Below are 20,426 nucleotides of genomic sequence, written 5' to 3' on the forward strand. Positions count from 1 at the left end.
TCCGCTCCTTCGGACCCCTCCGGGAGCCCAACGATTCTCAAGTTCTGCTGGCGGGACCTATTCTCTAGGTCCTCCAGCTTCTCCAGGAGCTTCTTCTGCTGGTCTCTCAGCATCCCCACCTCCAACTCCACCGGAGTTTGATGTTCCTCCTCCTCAGCCAGCGCCTTTTCTACTTTCTGGATAGCCCGATCTTGGGCGTCCAATCTAAGCTCCAGCCGCTCAATTGACTCTTTTATCGGGTCCAAACAGTCCTGCTTCTGCTTAGCAAAACCTTCTTGAATAACTTGCATCAGCTGCTCCGTTGACCGCTGGATCGACAAACCAGAGGTCCGGTCCTCCGCCATGTTGTCTCCTGCTGCAGCTTCAGCCCAAGCCTTCTCTGTCTTTCTGTTTCTGCCTTTACAAGCACTTCTAGTCCTTCTCTCATGCACCGATCTGGGAATTCAGTACACAATTGCCTTTGTCATCAGTTTTACCATTCAAGTCCGGTAGGAAATCGGGGGAAACGGTCCAAAAGTCCGACCCGAGTGGGAGCCACCAAATGTGCGACTTACTCCTTCATAGCCGCCACCAGAAGTCCCACCAGATGCACATCTAATATACAAGAAGCAATCATTTATAGAATGGTGAGCTATATCACTACTTCATAAAAATGGTGAAACTGTGCTTATTAAAGCAACATATTCATCGTGGAAAATGAACACTTTTGCATTAGGGTGCCTAGTGCTGCCATCAAGCACAGGATATATGCAAAACAAAAAAGTTATATACACCATTTAAACTCTTCCTAACAATATCCTGCAACCTACCCTAATCGCACTGCCACTGTAAATTTTCTATTTCTTGTACCATTCGGCCCAAGCAGCTGACAACTCAGGCCTTCTGACAGCTCAAGCTGTCAATGTGTTTTCACCATTACTGGCCTCTGCAGACTTTACCCCAGCAAAGGGCAGGTTTTGGTCAAACTGGCACAATGCGACTTATAACTATTTGCAAATGCGCGACATACGCACACGGGGAGTCGCTTCATGTCCCATTCACGACTTCTGACCAAGTGTGTTTGTATGAAACTTGCATTGTTGCAGTTTCCTTATTGCTGCTCTACTCACTCCACAATATCACTTGGTCAGCTTTGGCATTAATGGCAACAACTCAACTTGGCAAAGGCTAAATATATTGTTATGTATCTCATTGCTGGCTGTGGGAGCTTAGCTTTCATGTTGTCCTATATCATAACGGTGATGACACTTCAAAAGCAATTCACTGACTGAAATATTTTGGGGCACACAGCAGATCAGAAAGTGTTATATCAATGCAGGTTCCTTCTTTTCTGGCAACTTATAGATAGCTTTGTGCTACGGGATCAATCTTTGACCCCCTCAAGTTGCCTGTCAATGACAACATTCGAAAACACAACGTTTGTTCCATCCAGTTCCATCTCACCACCATCTCTCTCAACTCCTTCACTGTCTCCAAATTGGCAGACTGCTTATCCCACATTAAATACTAGATCAGAAAAATTTCCTCCAATTAAATATTGGTGAGAGTTCTGTCACCATCATAAACTCTGCTTCCGGTTTCCGGGTGCGGCGATGACCAGCTAAGTCGCACGTTTCGGCAGCTCCCGGTGGAACGGACTTTTGGGCTCTTAATAGGAGCCCCATCGGCAATTTTAACGGCAAATAACACTGTGCGGTAATCCAGAAGGGAATCCCCCCTGGACACGGATGAGGAAAGAGAGGAAAGTAGCCGGATTGCGGTGGATCCTCAAGAGCAGCGGCCAGGAAGGCAGGCACAAAGCAAGATGGCGTCGGAAGGAGGCAGTTTAATATGGGGTCCTGACCAACAAGAGTTCCTGCGGCGTTGCGTAGATGAACTCAAAAAGGAGATGAAGAAGGAGCTGTTGGCCCCGATATTACAAGCGATTGAGGGGCTAAAGGAGGAGCAAAAGACCCAGGAACAGGAGCTTTGGGTCGTGAAGGCAAAGGCTGCTGAGAATGAGGACGACATACAGGGCCTGGTGGTGAAAACGGAGATCCACGAGGCACAACACAAAAGATGCATGGAAAGGCTGGAGGTGCTGGAGAACAATGCGAGGAGGAAGAACTTAAGGATTCTTGGTCTTCCCGAAGGTGCAGAAGGGGTGGACGTCGGGGCATATGTGAGCACGATGCTGCATTTGTTAATGGGATCGGAGGCCCCGACGGGTCCGCTGGAGGTGGAGGGAGCCTATCGGGTTATGGCGCGAAGACCGAGGGCTGGAGAAATTCCTCGAGCAATAGTTGTGAGATTTCTCCGATACAAGGACAGAGAGATGGTCCTCAGATGGGCCAAGAAAACTCGGAACAGTAGGTGGGAGAATGCGGTGATCCGCGTGTATCAAGATTGGAGTGCGGAGGTGGCAAGCTTTAATCGGGCCAAGGCGGTGTTGCATAAAAGGAAGGTCAAATTCGGAATGTTGCAACCGGCAAGACTGTGGGTCACACATCTAGGGAAACACCACTATTTCGAAATGGCAGACGAGGCGTGGACATTTATTGTCGAGGAGAAGCTGGAGTGAGCGGGCCAGAAAAAGAACGTTTGGGACAAAAGTGGGGGGGGTGAATTTGTGGGATGAAGGGGGGAAAAAGGGGGAAGAGAGGACTTCCCAGATTGTTAAACCTGCGACCCTGTAAGTTCTCTCTCTTCCCCATGTCATGGGGGAGGGGGTGAGGGAGGATGAGGAGCTGTGGGCGCCGGCCATTGGGGGCGGGGCCAAAAGGGGAAGCGCGGGCTTTGTTCCCGCGCTATGGTAATCATGGCGGGAACAGGGAAGCAGGAAGGAGGGGGCCTCGCACAGTGTGAGCCGAGGTCACGGGGGGAAGCCGAGGTCGGCCAGAGTTTGCTGACTTCTGGGAGCAACATGGGGAGTGCAATTACGCTAGCTTGGGATCTAGCGGGGGGGGGGGGGGGGGGGGGGGGGTTAACTGGGTTGCTGCTGTTGGGGAGAAGGGGGAGGGGGGCGCCGCCTGGGGGGGATACAGCTACGTGGGAACCGGGTGAGGAGCTGGATTGAAAAAGGAAATGGCTAGTCGTCATGGGGGGGGGGGGGGGGGTAAAGAGCCCCCTAACCCGGTTGATCACGTGGAATGTGAGAGGGCTGAACGGGCCGATTAAGAGGGCACGGGTACTCGCACACCTAAAGAAACTTAAGGCAGATGTGGTTATGCTTCAGGAGACTCATCTGAAGCTGACAGACCAGGTTGGACTTCGCAAAGGATGGGTGGGGCAGTGTCCTGCTAGATGCAAAAAACAGGGGGGTGGCCATACTAGTGGGGAAGCGGGTAATGTTTGAGGCAAAGACTATAGTGGCGGATAGTGGGGGCAGATACGTGATGGTGAGTGGCAAACTGCAAGGGCAGGCGGTGGTATTAGTGAACGTGTATGCCCCGAACTGGGATGATGCCAATTTTATGAGGCGTATGTTAGGACGAATCCCAGACCTAGAAGTGGGGAAGTTGGTAATGGGTGGAGACTTTAATACGGTGCTGGACCCAGGACTGGACAGATCGAGGTCCAGGACCGGAAGGAGGCCAGCTGCAGCTAGGGTGCTTAAGGATTTTATGGTGCAGATGGGAGGAGTGGATCCCTGGAGATTTAGTCGACCTAGGAGTAAGGAGTTTTCGTTTTTCTCCTATGTACATAAAGTATTTTCACGAATAGATTTTTTTGTTTTGGGAAGGGCACTGATGCCAAAGGTGACGGGGACGGAGTACACGGCTATAGCCATCTCAGATCATGCTCCACACTGGGTGGACCTGGAGATAGGGGAAGAAAAACAACAGCTTCCACCCTGGAGAATGGACATGGGATTATTGGCAGATGAGGGGGGGGTGTTTAAGGGTGAGGGGGTGTATTGAAAGGTACTTGGAAATTAATGATAATGGGGAGGTACAGGTGGGAGTGGTCTGGGAGGCACTGAAGGCAGTGGTTAAGAGGGGAGCTGATATCTATTAGGGCACATAAAGGAAAGCAGGAGGGTAGGGAAAGGGAGCGGTTGCTGAAAGAACTGCTGAGGGTGGACAGACAATACGCGGAGGCACCGGAGGAGGGACTATACAGGGAAAGGCAAAGGCTACATGTAGAATTTGACTTGTTGACTACGGGTAAGGCAGAGGCACAATGGAGGAAGGCACAGGGTGTACAGCACGAATATGGGGAGAAGGCGAGTAGGTTGTTGGCCCACCAACTGAGGAAAAGGGGAGCAGCGAGGGAGATAGGGGGGGTGAGAGATGAGGAGGGAGAGATGGAGCGGGGAGCGGAGAGAGTGAATGGAGTGTTCAAGGCATTTTATGAAAGATTATATGAAGCGCAGCCCCCGGACGGGAAGGAGAGAATGATGTGCTTTCTGGATCAGCTGGAATTTCCAAAGGTGGAGGAACAGGAGAGAGTGGGGCTGGGAGCACAGATTGAGACGGAGGAAGTAGTGAAAGGGATTGGAAGCATGCAGGCGGGGAAGGCCCCGGGACCAGACGGATTCCCAGTTGAATTCTATAAGAAATATTTGGACTTGCTGGCCCCGCTACTGATAAGAACCTTTAATGAGGCGAGGGAAAGGGGGCAGCTGCCCCCGACTATGTCAGAGGCAACGATATCGCTCCTCCTAAAGAAGGAAAAAGACCCGCTGCATTGCGGGTCATACAGGCCCATTTCCCTCCTGAATGTGGATGCTAAGATTCTGGCCAAGGTAATGGCAATGAGGATAGAGGATTGTGTCCCGAGGGTGGTCCATGAGGACCAAACTGGGTTTATGGGAGGTGTTGAGGAGATTTGGCTTTGGGGACGGGTATATCAGGTGGGTACAGTTGCTGTATAGGGCCCCGATGGCGAGCGTGGTCACGAATGGACGGGGGTTTGACTATTTTCGGCTCCATAGAGGGACGAGGCAGGGATGTCCTCTATCCCCGTTATTGTTTGCATTGGCGCTTGAACCCCTGGCCATGGCACTGAGGGGTTCCAGGAAGTGGAGGGGAGTACTTAGGGGGAGGGGGGGGTGGGGGGGCGGGGAGAAGAACACCGGGTATCTCTGTATGCGGATGATTTGTTGCTATATGTGGCGGACCCGGCGGAGGGGCTGCCAGAGATAATGCGGATACTTGGGGAGTTTGGGGATTTTTCAGGGTATAAACTGAACATGGGGAAAAGTGAGCTATTTGTGGTGCATCCGGGGGAACAGAGCAGAGAGATGGAGGATTTACCGTTAAGGAAGGTAACAAGGGACTTCCGGTACCTGGGGATCCAGATAGCCAAGAATTGGGGTACATTACATAGGCTTAATTTAACACGGTTGGTGGAACAGATGGAGGAGGATTTCAAGAGATGGGACATGGTGTCCCTGTCATTGGCAGGTAGGGTGCAGGCGGTTAAAATGGTGGTCCTCCCGAGATTCCTTTTTGTGTTCCAGTGCCTCCCGGTGGTGATCACAAAGGCTTTTTTCAAAAGAATTCAGAAGAGCATTATGAGTTTTGTGTGGGCTGGGAAGACCCCGAGAGTGAGGCGGGGATTCTTGCAGCGTAGTAGGGACAGGGGGGGCTGGCACTACCGAGCCTAAGTGAGTACTACTGGGCCGCCAATGTTTCAATGGTGTGTAAGTGGATGGGAGAAGGGGAGGGAGCGGTGTGGAAGAGATTGGAGAGGGCGTCCTGCAGGGGGACTAGCCTGCAAGCAATGGTGACGGCGCCGCTGCTGTTCTCACCAAAGAAATACACCACAAGCCCGGTGGTGGTGGCTACATTGAAAATTTGGGGGCAGTGGAGACGGCATAGGGGAGGGACGGGAGCTTCGGTGCGGTCCCCGATAAGAAACAATCATAGGTTTGTTCCGGGGAGAATGGATGGGGGATTTGGAGCATGGCAAAGAGCTGGGGTAGTACAATTAAGAGATCTATTTGTAGACGGGACGTTTGAGAGTCTGGGAGCGCTGACGGAGAAATATGGGTTGCCCCAAGGGAATGCATTTCGGTATATGCAATTGAGGGCTTTTGCGAGGCAACAGGTGAGGGAATCGGACGGACTCTCAGGGATGTTATTGTATATGTATAGGTATTTGGTATATGTAATTGTATATTGGATTGTTGGATTGTATTTTTGGAGAGTATTTATTTTGGACAAGGCAGTTGCCATTTAGTTTTGTTTTTTGTTTTTGTTTATATATTACTTATTTATTTGTTTAAAACTGGCCACGGTTATTTATATTGCTTTATTGTTGCGTAAAAGAAACACTACGTATTGTTATGTTTGGCCAAAAAACTTGAATAAAATATATATTTTTTTAAAAACTCTGCTTCCTCCTCACTGATCTACAAAGACATCCATTAACAGAACTATCCAGCTTGGACTTATAGAATTTCATTTGCAAACTGTAAACCAGAGGGAAACTAACATTCTCCCTTTCTTTTGTTAACTGGCAATACGTCATTGGGGATATTTGCAGCTTTTAGCTTTGAGTAATGAGTAAAACTTGGTGCTGATTTGATTAAATACAATAAATGCCCCGGACGTTAGGAATAGGAAATAAATGGTTAATGGCAATTAAGATACTGAACTAATGAAGTGTCCGCATTGAATTTCAATGCAACTTGTTGTGGACCTGAAAGCAATTAAGTTAGTCTGTACAAGTGAAGATAAAGTGCTTCACAGGGGAAAAAAGTAATTATGAAGACTTGGTGCACAGCACTACTGTGTGATTTTTCATGCTCAAAGTAGAATAATTTTTATTTAAAGTGCAGCAATTATTATGCAGTATTATGAATCAACTGATACGTCAACCTCAGGTATACATCTAATCATGGGATGCCCATTCACAAATCAATTCCTTTTCATTTTTTTGAATCAAAGAATCACTACAATGCAGGAGGCCATTCGACCCATTGGGTCTGCCCAACCCTCTGAAAGAGCACCTACCTAGGCCCACTACCCTGCTCTATCCCCGTTAAGAAGCCATTGATAAGGAGATAGAGGCAGGTCTTTGGGCGGATGCGTTAAGCAGAGTCAAAACGTCCACATCATGTGCCAGGCCCAGCCTGATTCAGTTTAAGGTCGTTCACCGGGCACACATGATGGTGGCCCGGATGAGCAAGTTTTTGGGGATAGAGGACAAGTGTGTGAGGTGTGCAGGAGGGCCAGCAAACCATGTCCATATGTTTTGGGCATATCCGAAGGTACGGGGATTTTGGCAGGGTTTTACAGATGTTCACGGTGTTAAAAACAAGGGTGGCGCCGAGTTCAGAGGTGGCGATTTTCAGAGTGTCAGAAGATCCGGGTGTCCAGGACATGAGAGAGGCTGACGTCTTGATCTTTGCCTCCTTGGTAGCCCGGAGACGGATATTGTTAGAGTGGAGGGACTCGAAGCTCTCGAATTCAGAGATCTGGCTTAGTGACATGGCTTGGTTTCTCAGACTTGAGAAAATAAAGTTTGCCCCAAGAGGGTCAATGCTAGGGTGCGTCCGGAGGTGGCAGCTGTTTGTCAACTTCTTTGGAGAAAACGAACTGTCAGCAGAGGCTGGGTGGGTTAGATTATTGTTTAGAGGAGGTGGAACTTGTGAGGGAGGGAGGTGGTCTTTCCATTAAGTTTATATTTGTACTGTTTACTGTTATTATTATAACATTATAAATGCCTTAATAAAATGTTTTTATAAAAAAGGCATTGATCCTATATTGTTGGATGAACATAAAATGATTTGGGTTTTAAAGTAATGAGTAAGTCGGGTGTGAAGTGCTCTTTATGAGCGATATTAAACCAACTCTAGAAAGTAACATCATGCCATCTTGGCTTCACATCCAATACCACTAGAACTTAAGTTCATTGCACTGCCAAATTTAAGTATTGATTACCTTGCAAATCCAGAGATATGCAGGTTAGGTGGATTGGCTATGGTAAATTGCCCCATAGTGCTCAAAGATTAGGTAGGATTAAAGGATTATAGGGGTACGGCTGGGAGAGAGAGGGTGGGGGGGGGGGGGGCAAGTAGGACACTCTTTCGGAGAGTCGGTGAAGACTCGATGGGCTGATTTACGCCCTTCTGTACTGCAGGGATTTCTATGACATCTTTGAAGCCCCATTTGCAATACAGATCACCTGTCTAGTTGTCTCTCTGCTAACATTAAAATTTAGATTATCGAGCAACACTCTGCAGACGCATGTTGAGGGAACAATGAGGCTGCTGGTAGTGTGGCATTTGGTCTGTAGGCTGCACAATCTGGTCTCAGATTGTAACAACACCCTAGATATAATTACTAATTGATAATGTCACCGAGGCACCTAGGCTGCATTTTAAAACATTTTAAGTGTTGTGAAAAATATATGAAATTATTTTATGTTTACACTGAATTTCTGAATAAATTATTAAATGAAGTACAGCATAAATTTTTTTTGACACTTTGTCTACAAATCATACAAATGCAGATTGCAAATATAAATCATACAAATACACATCTGCAAATCATACAGATGCAGATTCAAGATAAGATACACTGGGAAGCTATACATTAGTCACAGTTGAACAAATACAAGTGTACTATAAAATACAACACAGAACAAACTAGCATTTATTGTTCTTCAGTAGCAAACATCAATATGTGCACTCTGATTGATGTATTCAAAGACCAAACCATAGGTTGTACTATATATATATATTTTCAGAATACTTTTATATTTTATGTGAAAGAGTTATTAAAGTTCATTCATTTTACAAAACAAAATCATCAAGACTGTTCAAAATGTTCTCATCAGTACCTTAATCAGCTTCAGAAGATAGTAGAGGTCTTCCACTTCATCGCCTTCACATTTGGTATAGTCTCTTCCAATTGCTAGACTGCTACCTTGGATAGTGCGACGGTACAGTGGCAGGCCAATGGCTTCTGAATATAGATCTATAGCCTCGTGTCCCACAGTCTGATACATGTAACTGTCAAGCTCATCTGCCGGAATAAACAGTAAATCAATAAGACAGTGGCTTGAGGAGAACCAAGGCAGTGAACCTTGTTGACATCTGTACTCCCTTACTTCTAAACTAAAAACAGATATTTTGATACGTCAAAGCAAAATATTTGGCTTTAAATTTACAAATGAAGGAATATTTAAAGAGAATAAAATACCTATTTTATAAAATGCAATATTTGGGATTCACCTAGTCACAGTTTTGGAAGCAAAGCACTTGTCTCAGGTCTCTGCGACTTGCACCATCCTTTTGAGGATCTGAACTGACCGGTTCCTTTAAATTAATTTAACCTTATGCCAAATACTCAAACTATGTTCAGGTTTCTTAAGTCGTTACCTTGTCAGGTCTTTAAGAGTTTGCTGAAAGAGTGTTTGTTATTCTACAGTCTTCCAGACGGCACGGTGGCACAGGGGTGGCACAGTGGTTAGCACGGCTGCCTCACAGCGCTAGGGACACAGGTTCAATTCTGGCCTCAGGTCACTGTCTGTATGAAGCTTGCACTTTCTCTCGGTGTCTGCATGGGTTTCCTTTGTGTGTTTCCTCCCACAGTCGAAAGAAATGCAGGTTAGGTGGATCGGCCGTGATAAATTGTCTCTTAATGTCCAGGAATGTGCAAGTCAGGTTATGTGGATAGGACGGGGTGGACATGGGGTTGGACATGGGTAGAGTTCTCATTCAAAGGGTCGGTGCAGACTCGATGGGCCAAATGGCCTCCTTCTGCACTGTAGGGGATTCTAAGATACACCATCAAAAAAAAGCTCAATTAATGTTTTTTCTTTAATTTGTTCTTAGGTGTGATATTTACTGCCTATACTTCAGTGCTCTGACAATCTTGAAAAGTCAACAACGCATTGTGGAATTAAACTCATTTGTAGGCCGGATCAGGGACGTAGGGGACCAGTTGGGGTTCACAGCAATCTTTTAAGGCCAGGCCAAAAGTGATTCTTCATATACAATTTGAGAACTTGCCACTGTGGAATTTCAACTCATGGATCCTGTGTTCTCAATTCTCTAGACATCATTCTCACCTAAATTCTGGCCATGTGTCACGTGTACAGTGTTAGGATGAAATAGAATCCCTATAGCGCAGAAAGAGGCCCGTTAAGCCCTTCGAGTCTGCACGAATCCTCCGAAAGAGCGCCCTACCTAGGCCCAATCCTGCATCCTATCCCCGTAGCCCCACCTAACCTTTGGACACTAAGGGGCAACTTAGCATGGTCAATTCACCTAACCTGCATATCTTTAGACTGTGGGATGAAACCGGAGCACCCGAAGGAAAACCACGCAGACACCTGAATAATGTGCAAATTCCATACAGTCAGTCGCCCAAGGTCAGAATCGAACCCGGAACCCTAGTGCTCTGAGGCAGCGGAGCTAACCACTGTGCCAACAATCCGCCTACTATTTTCCCATTTTTTGTTCTGTCCATGGAATTAAACATGAATGTTATGAAAAAACTTTCTAATCAAAAATGTTTTCAGTATTTCTTCACTTTTGCCTTAAATACATATAACTCATTCAGACTGATGTTTATAACAATAAATACTACACTGGAGTGCAATTCAAAACATTACAAACTTCAGAAAAGGCACAGTTTTAGTGGTTCAGATGCTTCAATTTACTTAACACATACTTATGGAATAATTATTTATACTGCAAGTTCTTAATTTACGATGAGCCACTGGATCAACCTGTCAGAGGGCATGCAAGTTTCCACAGGGTGAAATGGGTGCAAACAAATTACAGTGAATAATTCCCGGCATTTTACAGGCATTTCCTGGAAGCCAATTACAAAGCAGAAATCAGTCGTCCAAGAGCTGACTGTGAATTTATGAACGCTATCCAAATTATGCCAGTAAGCAATATTCAGAATAAGTATTAAAATTTATATTAAAACGTTTTTTGCAGAGGCCCCAACTTCAGCAAAGAGTCAAAGAACATGGGCGGGATTCTCCGCTGCCCAACGCCAATATCGCAACCGGCGATGGGGACGAGAATCCCTTCCGACGCCCAAATCGGGGATGGCACCTGATTTCGAATCTACGCCCCCTCCAAAATGACACCATCTCGTCACACGGCGAACACTGTTGCAACGGCGTTGTCGCGTCATCGGCAGGCCTTCCCGCGATGCTCCGCCCATGATGGTCGCGTGGTTAACGTGTGGTCTGAGTGGTCGGGAACCCGGCGTGGCGACTGCGGACTGTGTCCAGCACCGCCACACTTGGCCACGATCCATGCTGCTGGCCAGGCGGGTGCCTTCCGCGAGGGCTGGGGAACTGTTTGGGGGGGGGTGTGGCCTGTTGGGTCTCATGTGGCGGATCGGGTCCACACACGGCCGGCAACCTATTGTATGGTGAGACGGCTGCACGTCGTTGCCGTTCGCCTGCGCGGCCAGGAACCCGGCCATTCTCCGGCCGTTTGCGGCGTGGGAGCCAGGAGTTTCACCCGGCGCGGCTGCTAGCCCATCACCGGTCCGGGAATCGGCGAGCGTTCGTCACCGATTTTGGCATCGTCAAATGCCTGCTGAAACGGAGAATCCAGCCCCACATCTGTCCAAGATGCAGGGCATGAAGAATGCTGCTTTATGGTAGAAGAAACCTGTATCACCTCTGACAGCTTGAGAAAAGGCTAAACTCCTCCACACATTCAGTCACAGCCATATTCTAGTTTGAAAGCAAAGCTTCATTTACCAAAATACTTGATGAAGCAAAGTTTAATAACTTCTTAAACAGAGAACCCCTCAAGTGGCTTTATTGTCTCCATGAGGTAGAAGACTGGCAAATTGCAATGGATCTCTTGAAGGGAGAATTTGCAGGTGCTAAAAAGGGCAGGCTCGGATTCAAAGGCATTTGCAAAAAAAGACATGAACACTTTCAACATTGATACCACAAGTTGGGAGGATGTAGCTAACAACAAGGAGCAGTGCTCCGAAAGCTAGTGATTTGAAACAAACCTGTTGGCCTTTAACCTGGTGTTGTAAGACCTCTAACTGTGCTCAACCCCAGTCCAACGCCGGCATTTCCACATCATGGCTATCCTGGTTAAGACCGCAAATACTCCCACCTGGAATCTTCCCAATTTTTCGCAACCTCAAAATGTGTGCGTGTGATTCGCTGTATCCACCCACACCTCTCACACTCATCTGCTACCCCCTGAAAGAACCCACTCATTCTCGCCCGAGTCACATGTACCCTGTGCATCACCTTAAACTGTAGAAGGCTCATCCTTGCACAAGAGGAGGTCCCGTTTATCCTACACAATGCCTCACTCCATACTCCCCAATTGATCTCCCCTCCCAAATTCACTTCCAATTTCTCCTTGATCTTCACCACCCGCTCACCTCCCTGCTCCTCCAGCAACTTGTGTATATCCCCAATTCTTTCCTCCCCTTCCACATCTGGCCGCAGCAGTCGCTCCAGCAGGGTGTATCCCAACAAACTAGGGAACACCCTCCAGACCTTTCACGCAAAGTCCCTGACCTGCAGATACTTGAATTGACGCCTCCTCGGCAGCTATACCCTTTCCCTTAGCTCCTCCAAACTGGCGAACCCTTCCTCCAAATACAGATCCCTCACCTTGACCAGCCCCACTTCCCTCCACCTCCTGTATACTATCCATCCCCCCGTCTCAAACCCATGATTCTCGCAGAGTGGCGTTAGCACCGACATCCCTTCCACCCTAAAACGCCTCCTCAACTGATTCCATATCTTCACCATGGACTGCACCACTGGGCTCCCTGAATACCTACTCGGAGCCATTGGCATTGCTGCCATACCATAGCCCTCAAACTAGTCCGATTACAAGATTCCTCCTCCATCCTAACCCACTCTACCCCTTCTCCTGCCCACCACCGCCGCACCTTGTCCACATTCGCCACCCAATAATAATGATCCAAGTTCGTCAACGCCAACCCCCACTGCTACCTCTGCCTCTGTAGCAGGGTCCTCCCCGCCATCGGCACCTTCCCCACCCATACAAAGTCCAAAACAATCGTGTCCAATTTCCGAAAAAGGCCTTCGGTATAAAGATCAAGAGAGCCTGAAAGATAAACAAGAACCTTGGCAGAATATTCATTTTCACCACTTGGACCCTCCCTGCCAGCTTTAAGTGCAGTGTATCCCACCTCTTAAGATCCTCCCTGGCCTCCTCCACCAGCTTCATTAGTTCCACTTGTGGAACCCCGTCCATTCCCTCGCTACCCGAATCCCCAAATACCTAAACCTATCCCTCGCTACCATAAATGGCATCCCCCCCTAAATTAGCCCGCTGTCCCAGCTCACTCACCGGGAATACCTCGCTTTTGAAATTTACTGATCCTGACTAAGGCAAATAAATTAACAGGAAGGGATATCTTAAGTACCACATATTAATTCTTGAAATTATCAACAATCATTTCACTTCAAAACACTCGCGAGACCAGTAACTTACGTTAACCAGCTGTGAGGATGTTTCTGTACCTCATTGTTTAAATGTAAATAAACAAAATGGAAGGCATGAACAGAAAGGATGAAAAAGCTAATTGTAAATAAAACTGAAGTTCAAATTCTCTCTTTAAATTACTTTGTTTTAAATGTTCTTATTTTATTTTTCTTCTGCTTCATTTTGCCAATTGTGATGTATTTATTTTCTCAGTTCTCATTGTCTCTAAAATGAGTAAATACTGTCCCAATTGTATTAGTGACGCTGGATTCCATTCCACTCAATGACTTCATGAAATGAAAAAGAATTCTTAACCAGGATTCACTTTAATAAGATGTAAATAAAATATTTGTCTTATGCAGGTCCCAAATCGTGGGTATATCCCGTGGAGGCTGCCGGGAAGCCCGCAGGAGGCCTTTCCCGGGAGCTATTGGATGCATTGTGCACGAATGAGAACGCAACGCGGCACCTAGATCGCGCCCTTCGAAATTCTTTCATTGGGGAGCTGAACTCAGAGATCGGCCGCCATAAGTGAGCTTGTGGGTCCCCCACCTATGGGCAATGCCACCCCCACACACACATGGGCACTACCCCACATCCCTCCTAGTGATGACACCTCTCTTTGGGGTCCCTGGGGCCTTCCCCTCTTTCGACCACCCCACACCCCTTACAGGACCCGCCACTCCAGAACCCTCCCTTGTCACACACCCAACCTCCCAGAGGCCCCTACCTACCTGCAGTGCACCCCCCCAACTTTCAAACCACACCCCCTCCACCCTCCTTTCATGGGTTGGCTCGCCTATGTAGGTTTAAACTCTACTTAGGATCCACTTGATCACGCCCCCCTTGGACAGCATTTTGATTCCGACGCCTCACGGGACTTGGGTATATCCTGCAAGGTGTAAAGGCTGCCGGGAAGCCCGCAGGGTTGGCCTCTCCTGGCATCTACCGGCCGCACTGCGCTCGAGCGAGAGCGCAACACGGCTGGTAGATTGCGCCCCGGATGTTTAAGTTGGTGAACGGCTGTTGATCAAACAAATTACTTTGTCCTTTGGAATTAATAAAATGGCCTTCAAAGTCATAAATTACATTCTATGTGACCACGGTGAACTATCTCTCCTCATCTTTCTTGATCTATCTGCAGACTTTAACACAATCGACCACACCATTCCCTATCCAACACCTCTCCTCTCCTTCCAGTTAGGTACAACTGTGGTTCCATCCTTATCTTTCAAATCTTACAAACCCACAACCTCTACCACCTAGAAGGACAAGGGCAGCAGATACATGGGAACAACACCACCTGCAAGTTCCCCTCTAAGCCACTCAGCATTCGGACTTGGAAATACATTGCCGTTCCTTCAGTCGTTGGGTCAAAATCCTGGAACTCCATCTCTAACAGCACAGTGGATGTAACTACCACATGGACTGCATTGGTTCAACAAGACAGCGCACCACCGCCTTTTCAAGAGGCCTCCCTGGAATGAATTTTAAAAATCATAGCCAGAGAATCACCTGAAATGACTCTTCTTCCAACTCCTACACTGTAACATCTTTGTGTCCTCCAAGGAACCTCAGCTCCCTTCTATTTCTCATCTACATGCCGTCAAGAGATACTGGGTGGGATTTTCTGGCTGTTCAAGCTGGCAGGATCTTACAGTCTCGCCGACAACAGAGCCCACCCATGGGTTTCTCAGAAGTGAAACCCTGTTGACAACAGCGGGACCAGAAGATCCCACCGTCGGCCACTGGAGTGCTTCCCTGTGTGTTTGGAGGGGGTGGAAAATCCTGCCTATTATGTGAAAAGCTTCCACATCTACACTGACAGCATTAGCTTTATCTTACCACCACCTCGGTTGATCACTCCATGGTCTCTGATTTGTCACACTGCATTCCAACATCCAGTACCGAATTAATAGAAATTTCTTCAAACTAATTATTAAGAAGAATGAAGCCAGTGTCTTTGGTGTCTGCCACAAACCCATTCCTCTCCTCAGCAGCTGGATGAACCTGAGCCAGATCATTTGCAACATTCGATTCCGGCTTGGGTCATTGTCTGTATGGTGTCTGTACATCCTCCCCGTGTGCGCGTGGGTTTCCTCCATGTGCTCCGGTTTCCTCCCACAGTCCAAAGATGTGCAGGTTAGGTGGATTGGCCATGATAAATTGCCCTTAGTGTCCAAAATTGCCCTTAGTGTTGGGTGGGGTTACTGGGTTATGGGGATAGGGTGGAGGTGTTGACCTTGGGTAGGGTGCTCTTTCCAAGAGCCGGTGCAGACTCGATGGGCCGAATGGCCTCCTTCTGCACTGTAAATTCTATGATAATCTATGATGATTACTGATGTGTTTGATCCCAAGATATGCTTTGGACAACAAATTTGCTCCATCATCAAGAAAGCCTCCCTTCTACCTCTATAAAATTGCAGAGGAGTGGAACTGACCAGATCGCAGGGAGCTGATACTTGTCCTGATGGGCCGAATTGCCTATCTCCTTCAATGGAGTACGTGATACTGTGACTCCTACCCTGCCTCAGCTCATGCAAGTTGTAGATGTGGTTTTGTGGTGACAAATCCTCAGTTTGTTGCAACTGCACTCAGCCAGCCGAGTGGACCGTGTGTCTATCACATTCTCCACTGTGCCTTGTAGGTGGTGGAGAAGCTTCTGACCTGCTTTAGTAAACATGCCATTTATGTGGCTGATCTAGTTGGGTTTTGCTCAATGGAGAACCATCCCTGCCTCCCCGCCCCCCGCCTCACTCCCCCAGGACTTTGATTGTGGGGGTTTTGTCAACAGGAATACTATTGAATGTCAAAAGGATGTGTTTAGGCTCTGTCTTACTGGACATAGAGATTGCCTAGTACCTGTGTGTACCAATGTTACTTGCCAGTGCAAGCCTGGATGTTGTCCATGTTTTGCCACATGTGAACATGGATTAATTCATTCTTTATGACCTTATGATGGAGAGAAGATCAGTGATGAAGCAGCTGAAGCTAGCTAGGTCTACAATACTGTCCTAAGCAAACAGCTGCAGAGATATCCTGGTGCTAAGATGATTTATCTCCAACAACCACAATAATCATGCTTGGTGCCAAGTATGAATCCAACCTGCGAAGAATGCTCCCCTGATCCGCACTGACTTCAATTTTGCTAGGGCTCCTCAGTGCCATTCTCTGACTTGATGTCAAGAGCGCTCATTTCCACCTCAACTCTGGAGTTCAGCTTGTATCCATGTTTGGACCAAGGCTGGGATGAAGCCTGGGGCGCATGGTCCTGGCATAATCCAAAATAAGCATCAAGGAAGTTATTGTTAAGAAAGGGAAATTTGATACATTGATTGACTCCTCCTATCACTTTGCTTGTGACTAAAAATGCATCCTTTTGATATTCAATAGTATTACTGTTGCCAAAACCCCCACTATCAAAGTCCTGGGGGAGGGGCGGCTCCATTGAACAAAATTCAACTAGATCAGCCACATAAATGGAATGTCTACTAAAGCAGGTCAGAAGCTCGATGTTCTACAGCGAATGACATATTGCCAGTAGTATAGCTGTTTTCGAATAGTTTGGCTAAACGAAAGGCTTGTTCTAGAAAAGAGGTTTTCTGCACGGTTGTCAGGTAAAACTTTGTCAGGGCCCAATTGCTTTTGCTGTGTCCAGTTCATTTAGCCTCTTATTGTCACGTGAGTAAATTGTACTGTTTGGACTAAGTCAGAATAATGGGAAATGGGTATTCAAATTTGGGATGGCAATAGTCAAGTATGGGAGTAGCCTGGAAGGATTGGAAAATCTGAGTGTAGCATGATGAATGTGGCTTTGACAGAAAGGGAGTTTCAGGTTGTGGCAGTGAGGGGCGGTGTTGAAATATTGGCTGGACCACTACATTATAATTCCCCTTCAAGTACAGTGAATGTGCTTGTGAGCAATGCACACCAGCTGCACTGTCAACATTTTTAAGCTCCATCCATAAAATAAATTATAACAGGCCTGACAATGGATTAGTGCTTCTCTTGTCTTGGAGAACAGCACAAATGAAGTTGTGTAGTATATATCTACCTCCTTTTGCAAGCTGCAAAAGGACAGTGGTATTGAAAAAGGATAATATCTGCCACATTGATGGAACAGGCTTACCTTTGTGATTAGTGGGTCTTAAATTAGCTAATGCCACCACTTCATGGCCAGCTGCCACACACTGCATCATATTGTAGCAGCTGTCCTTGCCACCACTGCAAAAAAAATATCAATTTATTTTCACAGCATTAAGGAAAACCCAGAAGCCACTCTATTACTATCATCGCTACACATTTAGATTTAAAGTATTTCAGCACATTTTCAGAAACATTCAGGATTTCAGCTCAGTTCCTCGGTAAACTTTGATGATACATAGACAAAAATGTCAGTATCAACAACTTGAATTTACACAGCACCTTTAACCAAGTCAAAAAAGTTTCAAGGCGCTTTAGAGAAGTGTAACATGAGAAAAGTCAACACCAAGGCAAAACAGACATTGGAAGGGGATAACTAAATGCGATGGGTTTTAAATAGATTAAAGGGAGCTGGAGTCAGGAAGGGAATCCAGACTCCAGACAGCAAAATCATTGGCCAATGGAACAAAGAAATGTGTGGTTTGCATAAAAGGGCAGAGTAGAACTTGTTATAGGACAACACAGGCACAGCTGTACATGAGTGTAAACTTATGGAGGACAGAGCTTAGGTCAGGCACAAGAGCATTGGAATTGTCATCAAGATATTCTAAAGGCAGGAACAAAAATTTCAGAACAGATTGATTGAGGAATGTATCAGAAAATGGGCTGAAGCATAGGCAGTGATGATGTTACAGAGGCAAAAGCTGTCTTTGTGGCAGAGGATACAAGGTTGGAAGCTCGTATCAGGGTAAATGCCGATGCCAAGATTACGAACAATTTAGTTCAATCTGAGACTGTTACTGGAAAAGGAGTTTGTGGCATGGAGCAAGGTCTTCATAATGTTTAGCTAGAGCAAACTGAGATTTTTTTTTTTTAATTTAGAATACGGAGTTATTTTTTTTCCAATTAAGGGGCAATTTAGCGTGGCCAATCCACCTAACCTGCACCTCTTTGGGTTGTAGGGGTAAAACCCACACAGACACGGGGAGAATGTGCAAACTCCACATGGACAGTGACCCAGGGCCGGGATTCGAATCCAGATCCTCAGTGCCGTAATCTCAGCGCTAACCACTGCACCACATGCCACCCTCAAAGTGAGATTTATTAACATCTAGATGTACACAGCCTGATAATGGAGTCTGTGGGGAGTTGAAGAGAGTTGGGAACTTTGTGCCCACTAATGATGTTGCCCAGGGCCAGCATGTAAATGAGGAAGAGGGTGGGACAAGAACATATTCTTGGTGGACTCGAGGAGGTAGCGCTGCAGACCCAGGAACAGAACCCATTACAAGATATATTCAGTTTGTGGTTGGATATGGAAACGTGAAACCAAAAGAGGATAATCCCACCGAGATGGACAGTAAGGAGCTGGAAGAGGACGTTTTGATCATTTTTTTTTAATGTATTTTATTACAAAGATGTATCAAAACAGATTACAGCAAATCAACACCCCGGGAAACATGCTTCCCAACAATCAAGTTTTGATCAATTATACAAAAACCACCAATAGGTTAAGATCGAGAAGAAATAATCCGCTAGAGAATTTCATTTTTAACTTTAAGGCAATTTTGTTATAGAGCCAGGGGGAGATAACTAAATTAGAGATTCAAATTAGAGCTGTGGTTAGGGGTGGATAGGGACTGGGAGGAAATAACACCCGGGAGAGAAACTTGGGAATGGAATAATAGTATACGAAGACTGAGGGTGGGTTCATTGACAGCAACATTTCTGAAAGGGAGGTAAACAATGCCTGAGGCGATGAAATGGATTACAATAATCAGTTCACATGAGGGCTATGAGGAAAGTTTGAGTGAGCAGCAGTTCCATGGGAATGGGCTAAAAGGATCAAGACAGAGCTCTCATGAAAAAGATGAGCTTCAAGAGGCCATGAAAGAAGCTGAGAGAGAAATTAGAAAAACAACTGGGTCTGGGGGGGGGGGGGGGGGGTGTAGGGAAGCAGGAATGCAGAACAGGTGCTCTCAACCTTTTTAACAAAAACGTCAAGACCTGTTCACATTTGGAAAGAGTGGATGGGACAGTGGAGAGGCATGGTAACAGTAATGGGTAGTTATGGAGTGTTATCTTTGCATTCCAGGATGATCTTGGGAGTCATGAGTGACTTTGGCAGAGAAGAGTGGAGATCTATAGTGCTTGATGCAATTCAGCCAGCCAGATCTTGAATGGTTAAAACATACGTTTCCTGACGTATTGAACAGTTAATTACGCAATGCAAAAACACGGGGTAACAGCCGGGGATACAAAGAACCATGTCTGTTGTGGAGCTGTTAATTACCTGATTAAAGCAACTACTTTCATTTTCTGCAGAGAGAGTGAATCATGCAGAGCTATAGCCACTGAGGGGGTTCAAGCACAGCTGGACTGCTTGGTCCAGTGATCTCTCACTCGCGCCCTGGCTGTCGCAGTGCCTCGCTCTAGACCAGTCTGTCCATCACCCACAGCTCTCTACTCCCAGTCCTTCTTTCTCGCTTTCCCTACCTTCACTCTTGATACCTCTATCTATAACTCACTATCACTCATTTCTCTCTCCCCTTCTCTCTATCTCCTGTCTGTATCTCTCTCTCTCTATCCCGCTATCTGGGTCCTTGCTCCCAGGACCCCGGGATTTTGCTGCCTTCGCGGCGCCAGAACGGAGGAAACTCCCGGGATTTTGGCGGCGGCTCCGGGAAACCCGTCGCCAATTCGCCGAGGGAGAATCGGGGACAAAATGCCGCCGCTGGGCGAGTGGCTCCCGACAGCAGGTGAAAGCGCAGGAAATGCCGGTGTGGGCAAGCCTCTGGTCGCCTGTCATATTTAAAGGAGAGGTTTAAAATCAATTTCAGTTTGGCCAAATAAAAAGCAAAGCAGCCCCAGAATGTCAACATTACAT

At 46.8% G+C, this 20,426-nt stretch overlaps 1 protein-coding gene across 6 annotated transcripts in view; it reads right to left on the minus strand.

Annotated features, from left to right (window-relative positions):
* The window catches only part of dph6 (diphthamine biosynthesis 6), a 406,744-nt gene extending 386,611 nt beyond the window's left edge, over positions 1-20,133 (minus strand). For all 6 annotated transcript variants that reach the window (XR_011936487.1, XR_011936486.1, XM_072484542.1 and 3 more), the window contains exons 1-3: positions 19,833-20,133; positions 17,526-17,620; positions 8,773-8,957 (exon numbers count right to left, since the gene is read on the minus strand). Coding sequence is in view for 4 of the 6 variants with exons in the window: in XM_072484542.1 (XP_072340643.1) it covers positions 8,773-8,957; positions 17,526-17,620; positions 19,833-19,855 (303 nt within the window). In the remaining 2 variants the exon portion in view is untranslated. The remainder of the gene's footprint in view (positions 1-8,772; positions 8,958-17,525; positions 17,621-19,832) is intronic.
* Between the last annotated feature and the right edge of the window lie 293 nt (positions 20,134-20,426).

Source organism: Scyliorhinus torazame, chromosome 2 (genome assembly GCF_047496885.1).
Source record: "Scyliorhinus torazame isolate Kashiwa2021f chromosome 2, sScyTor2.1, whole genome shotgun sequence".
Taxonomy (NCBI): domain Eukaryota; kingdom Metazoa; phylum Chordata; class Chondrichthyes; order Carcharhiniformes; family Scyliorhinidae; genus Scyliorhinus; species Scyliorhinus torazame.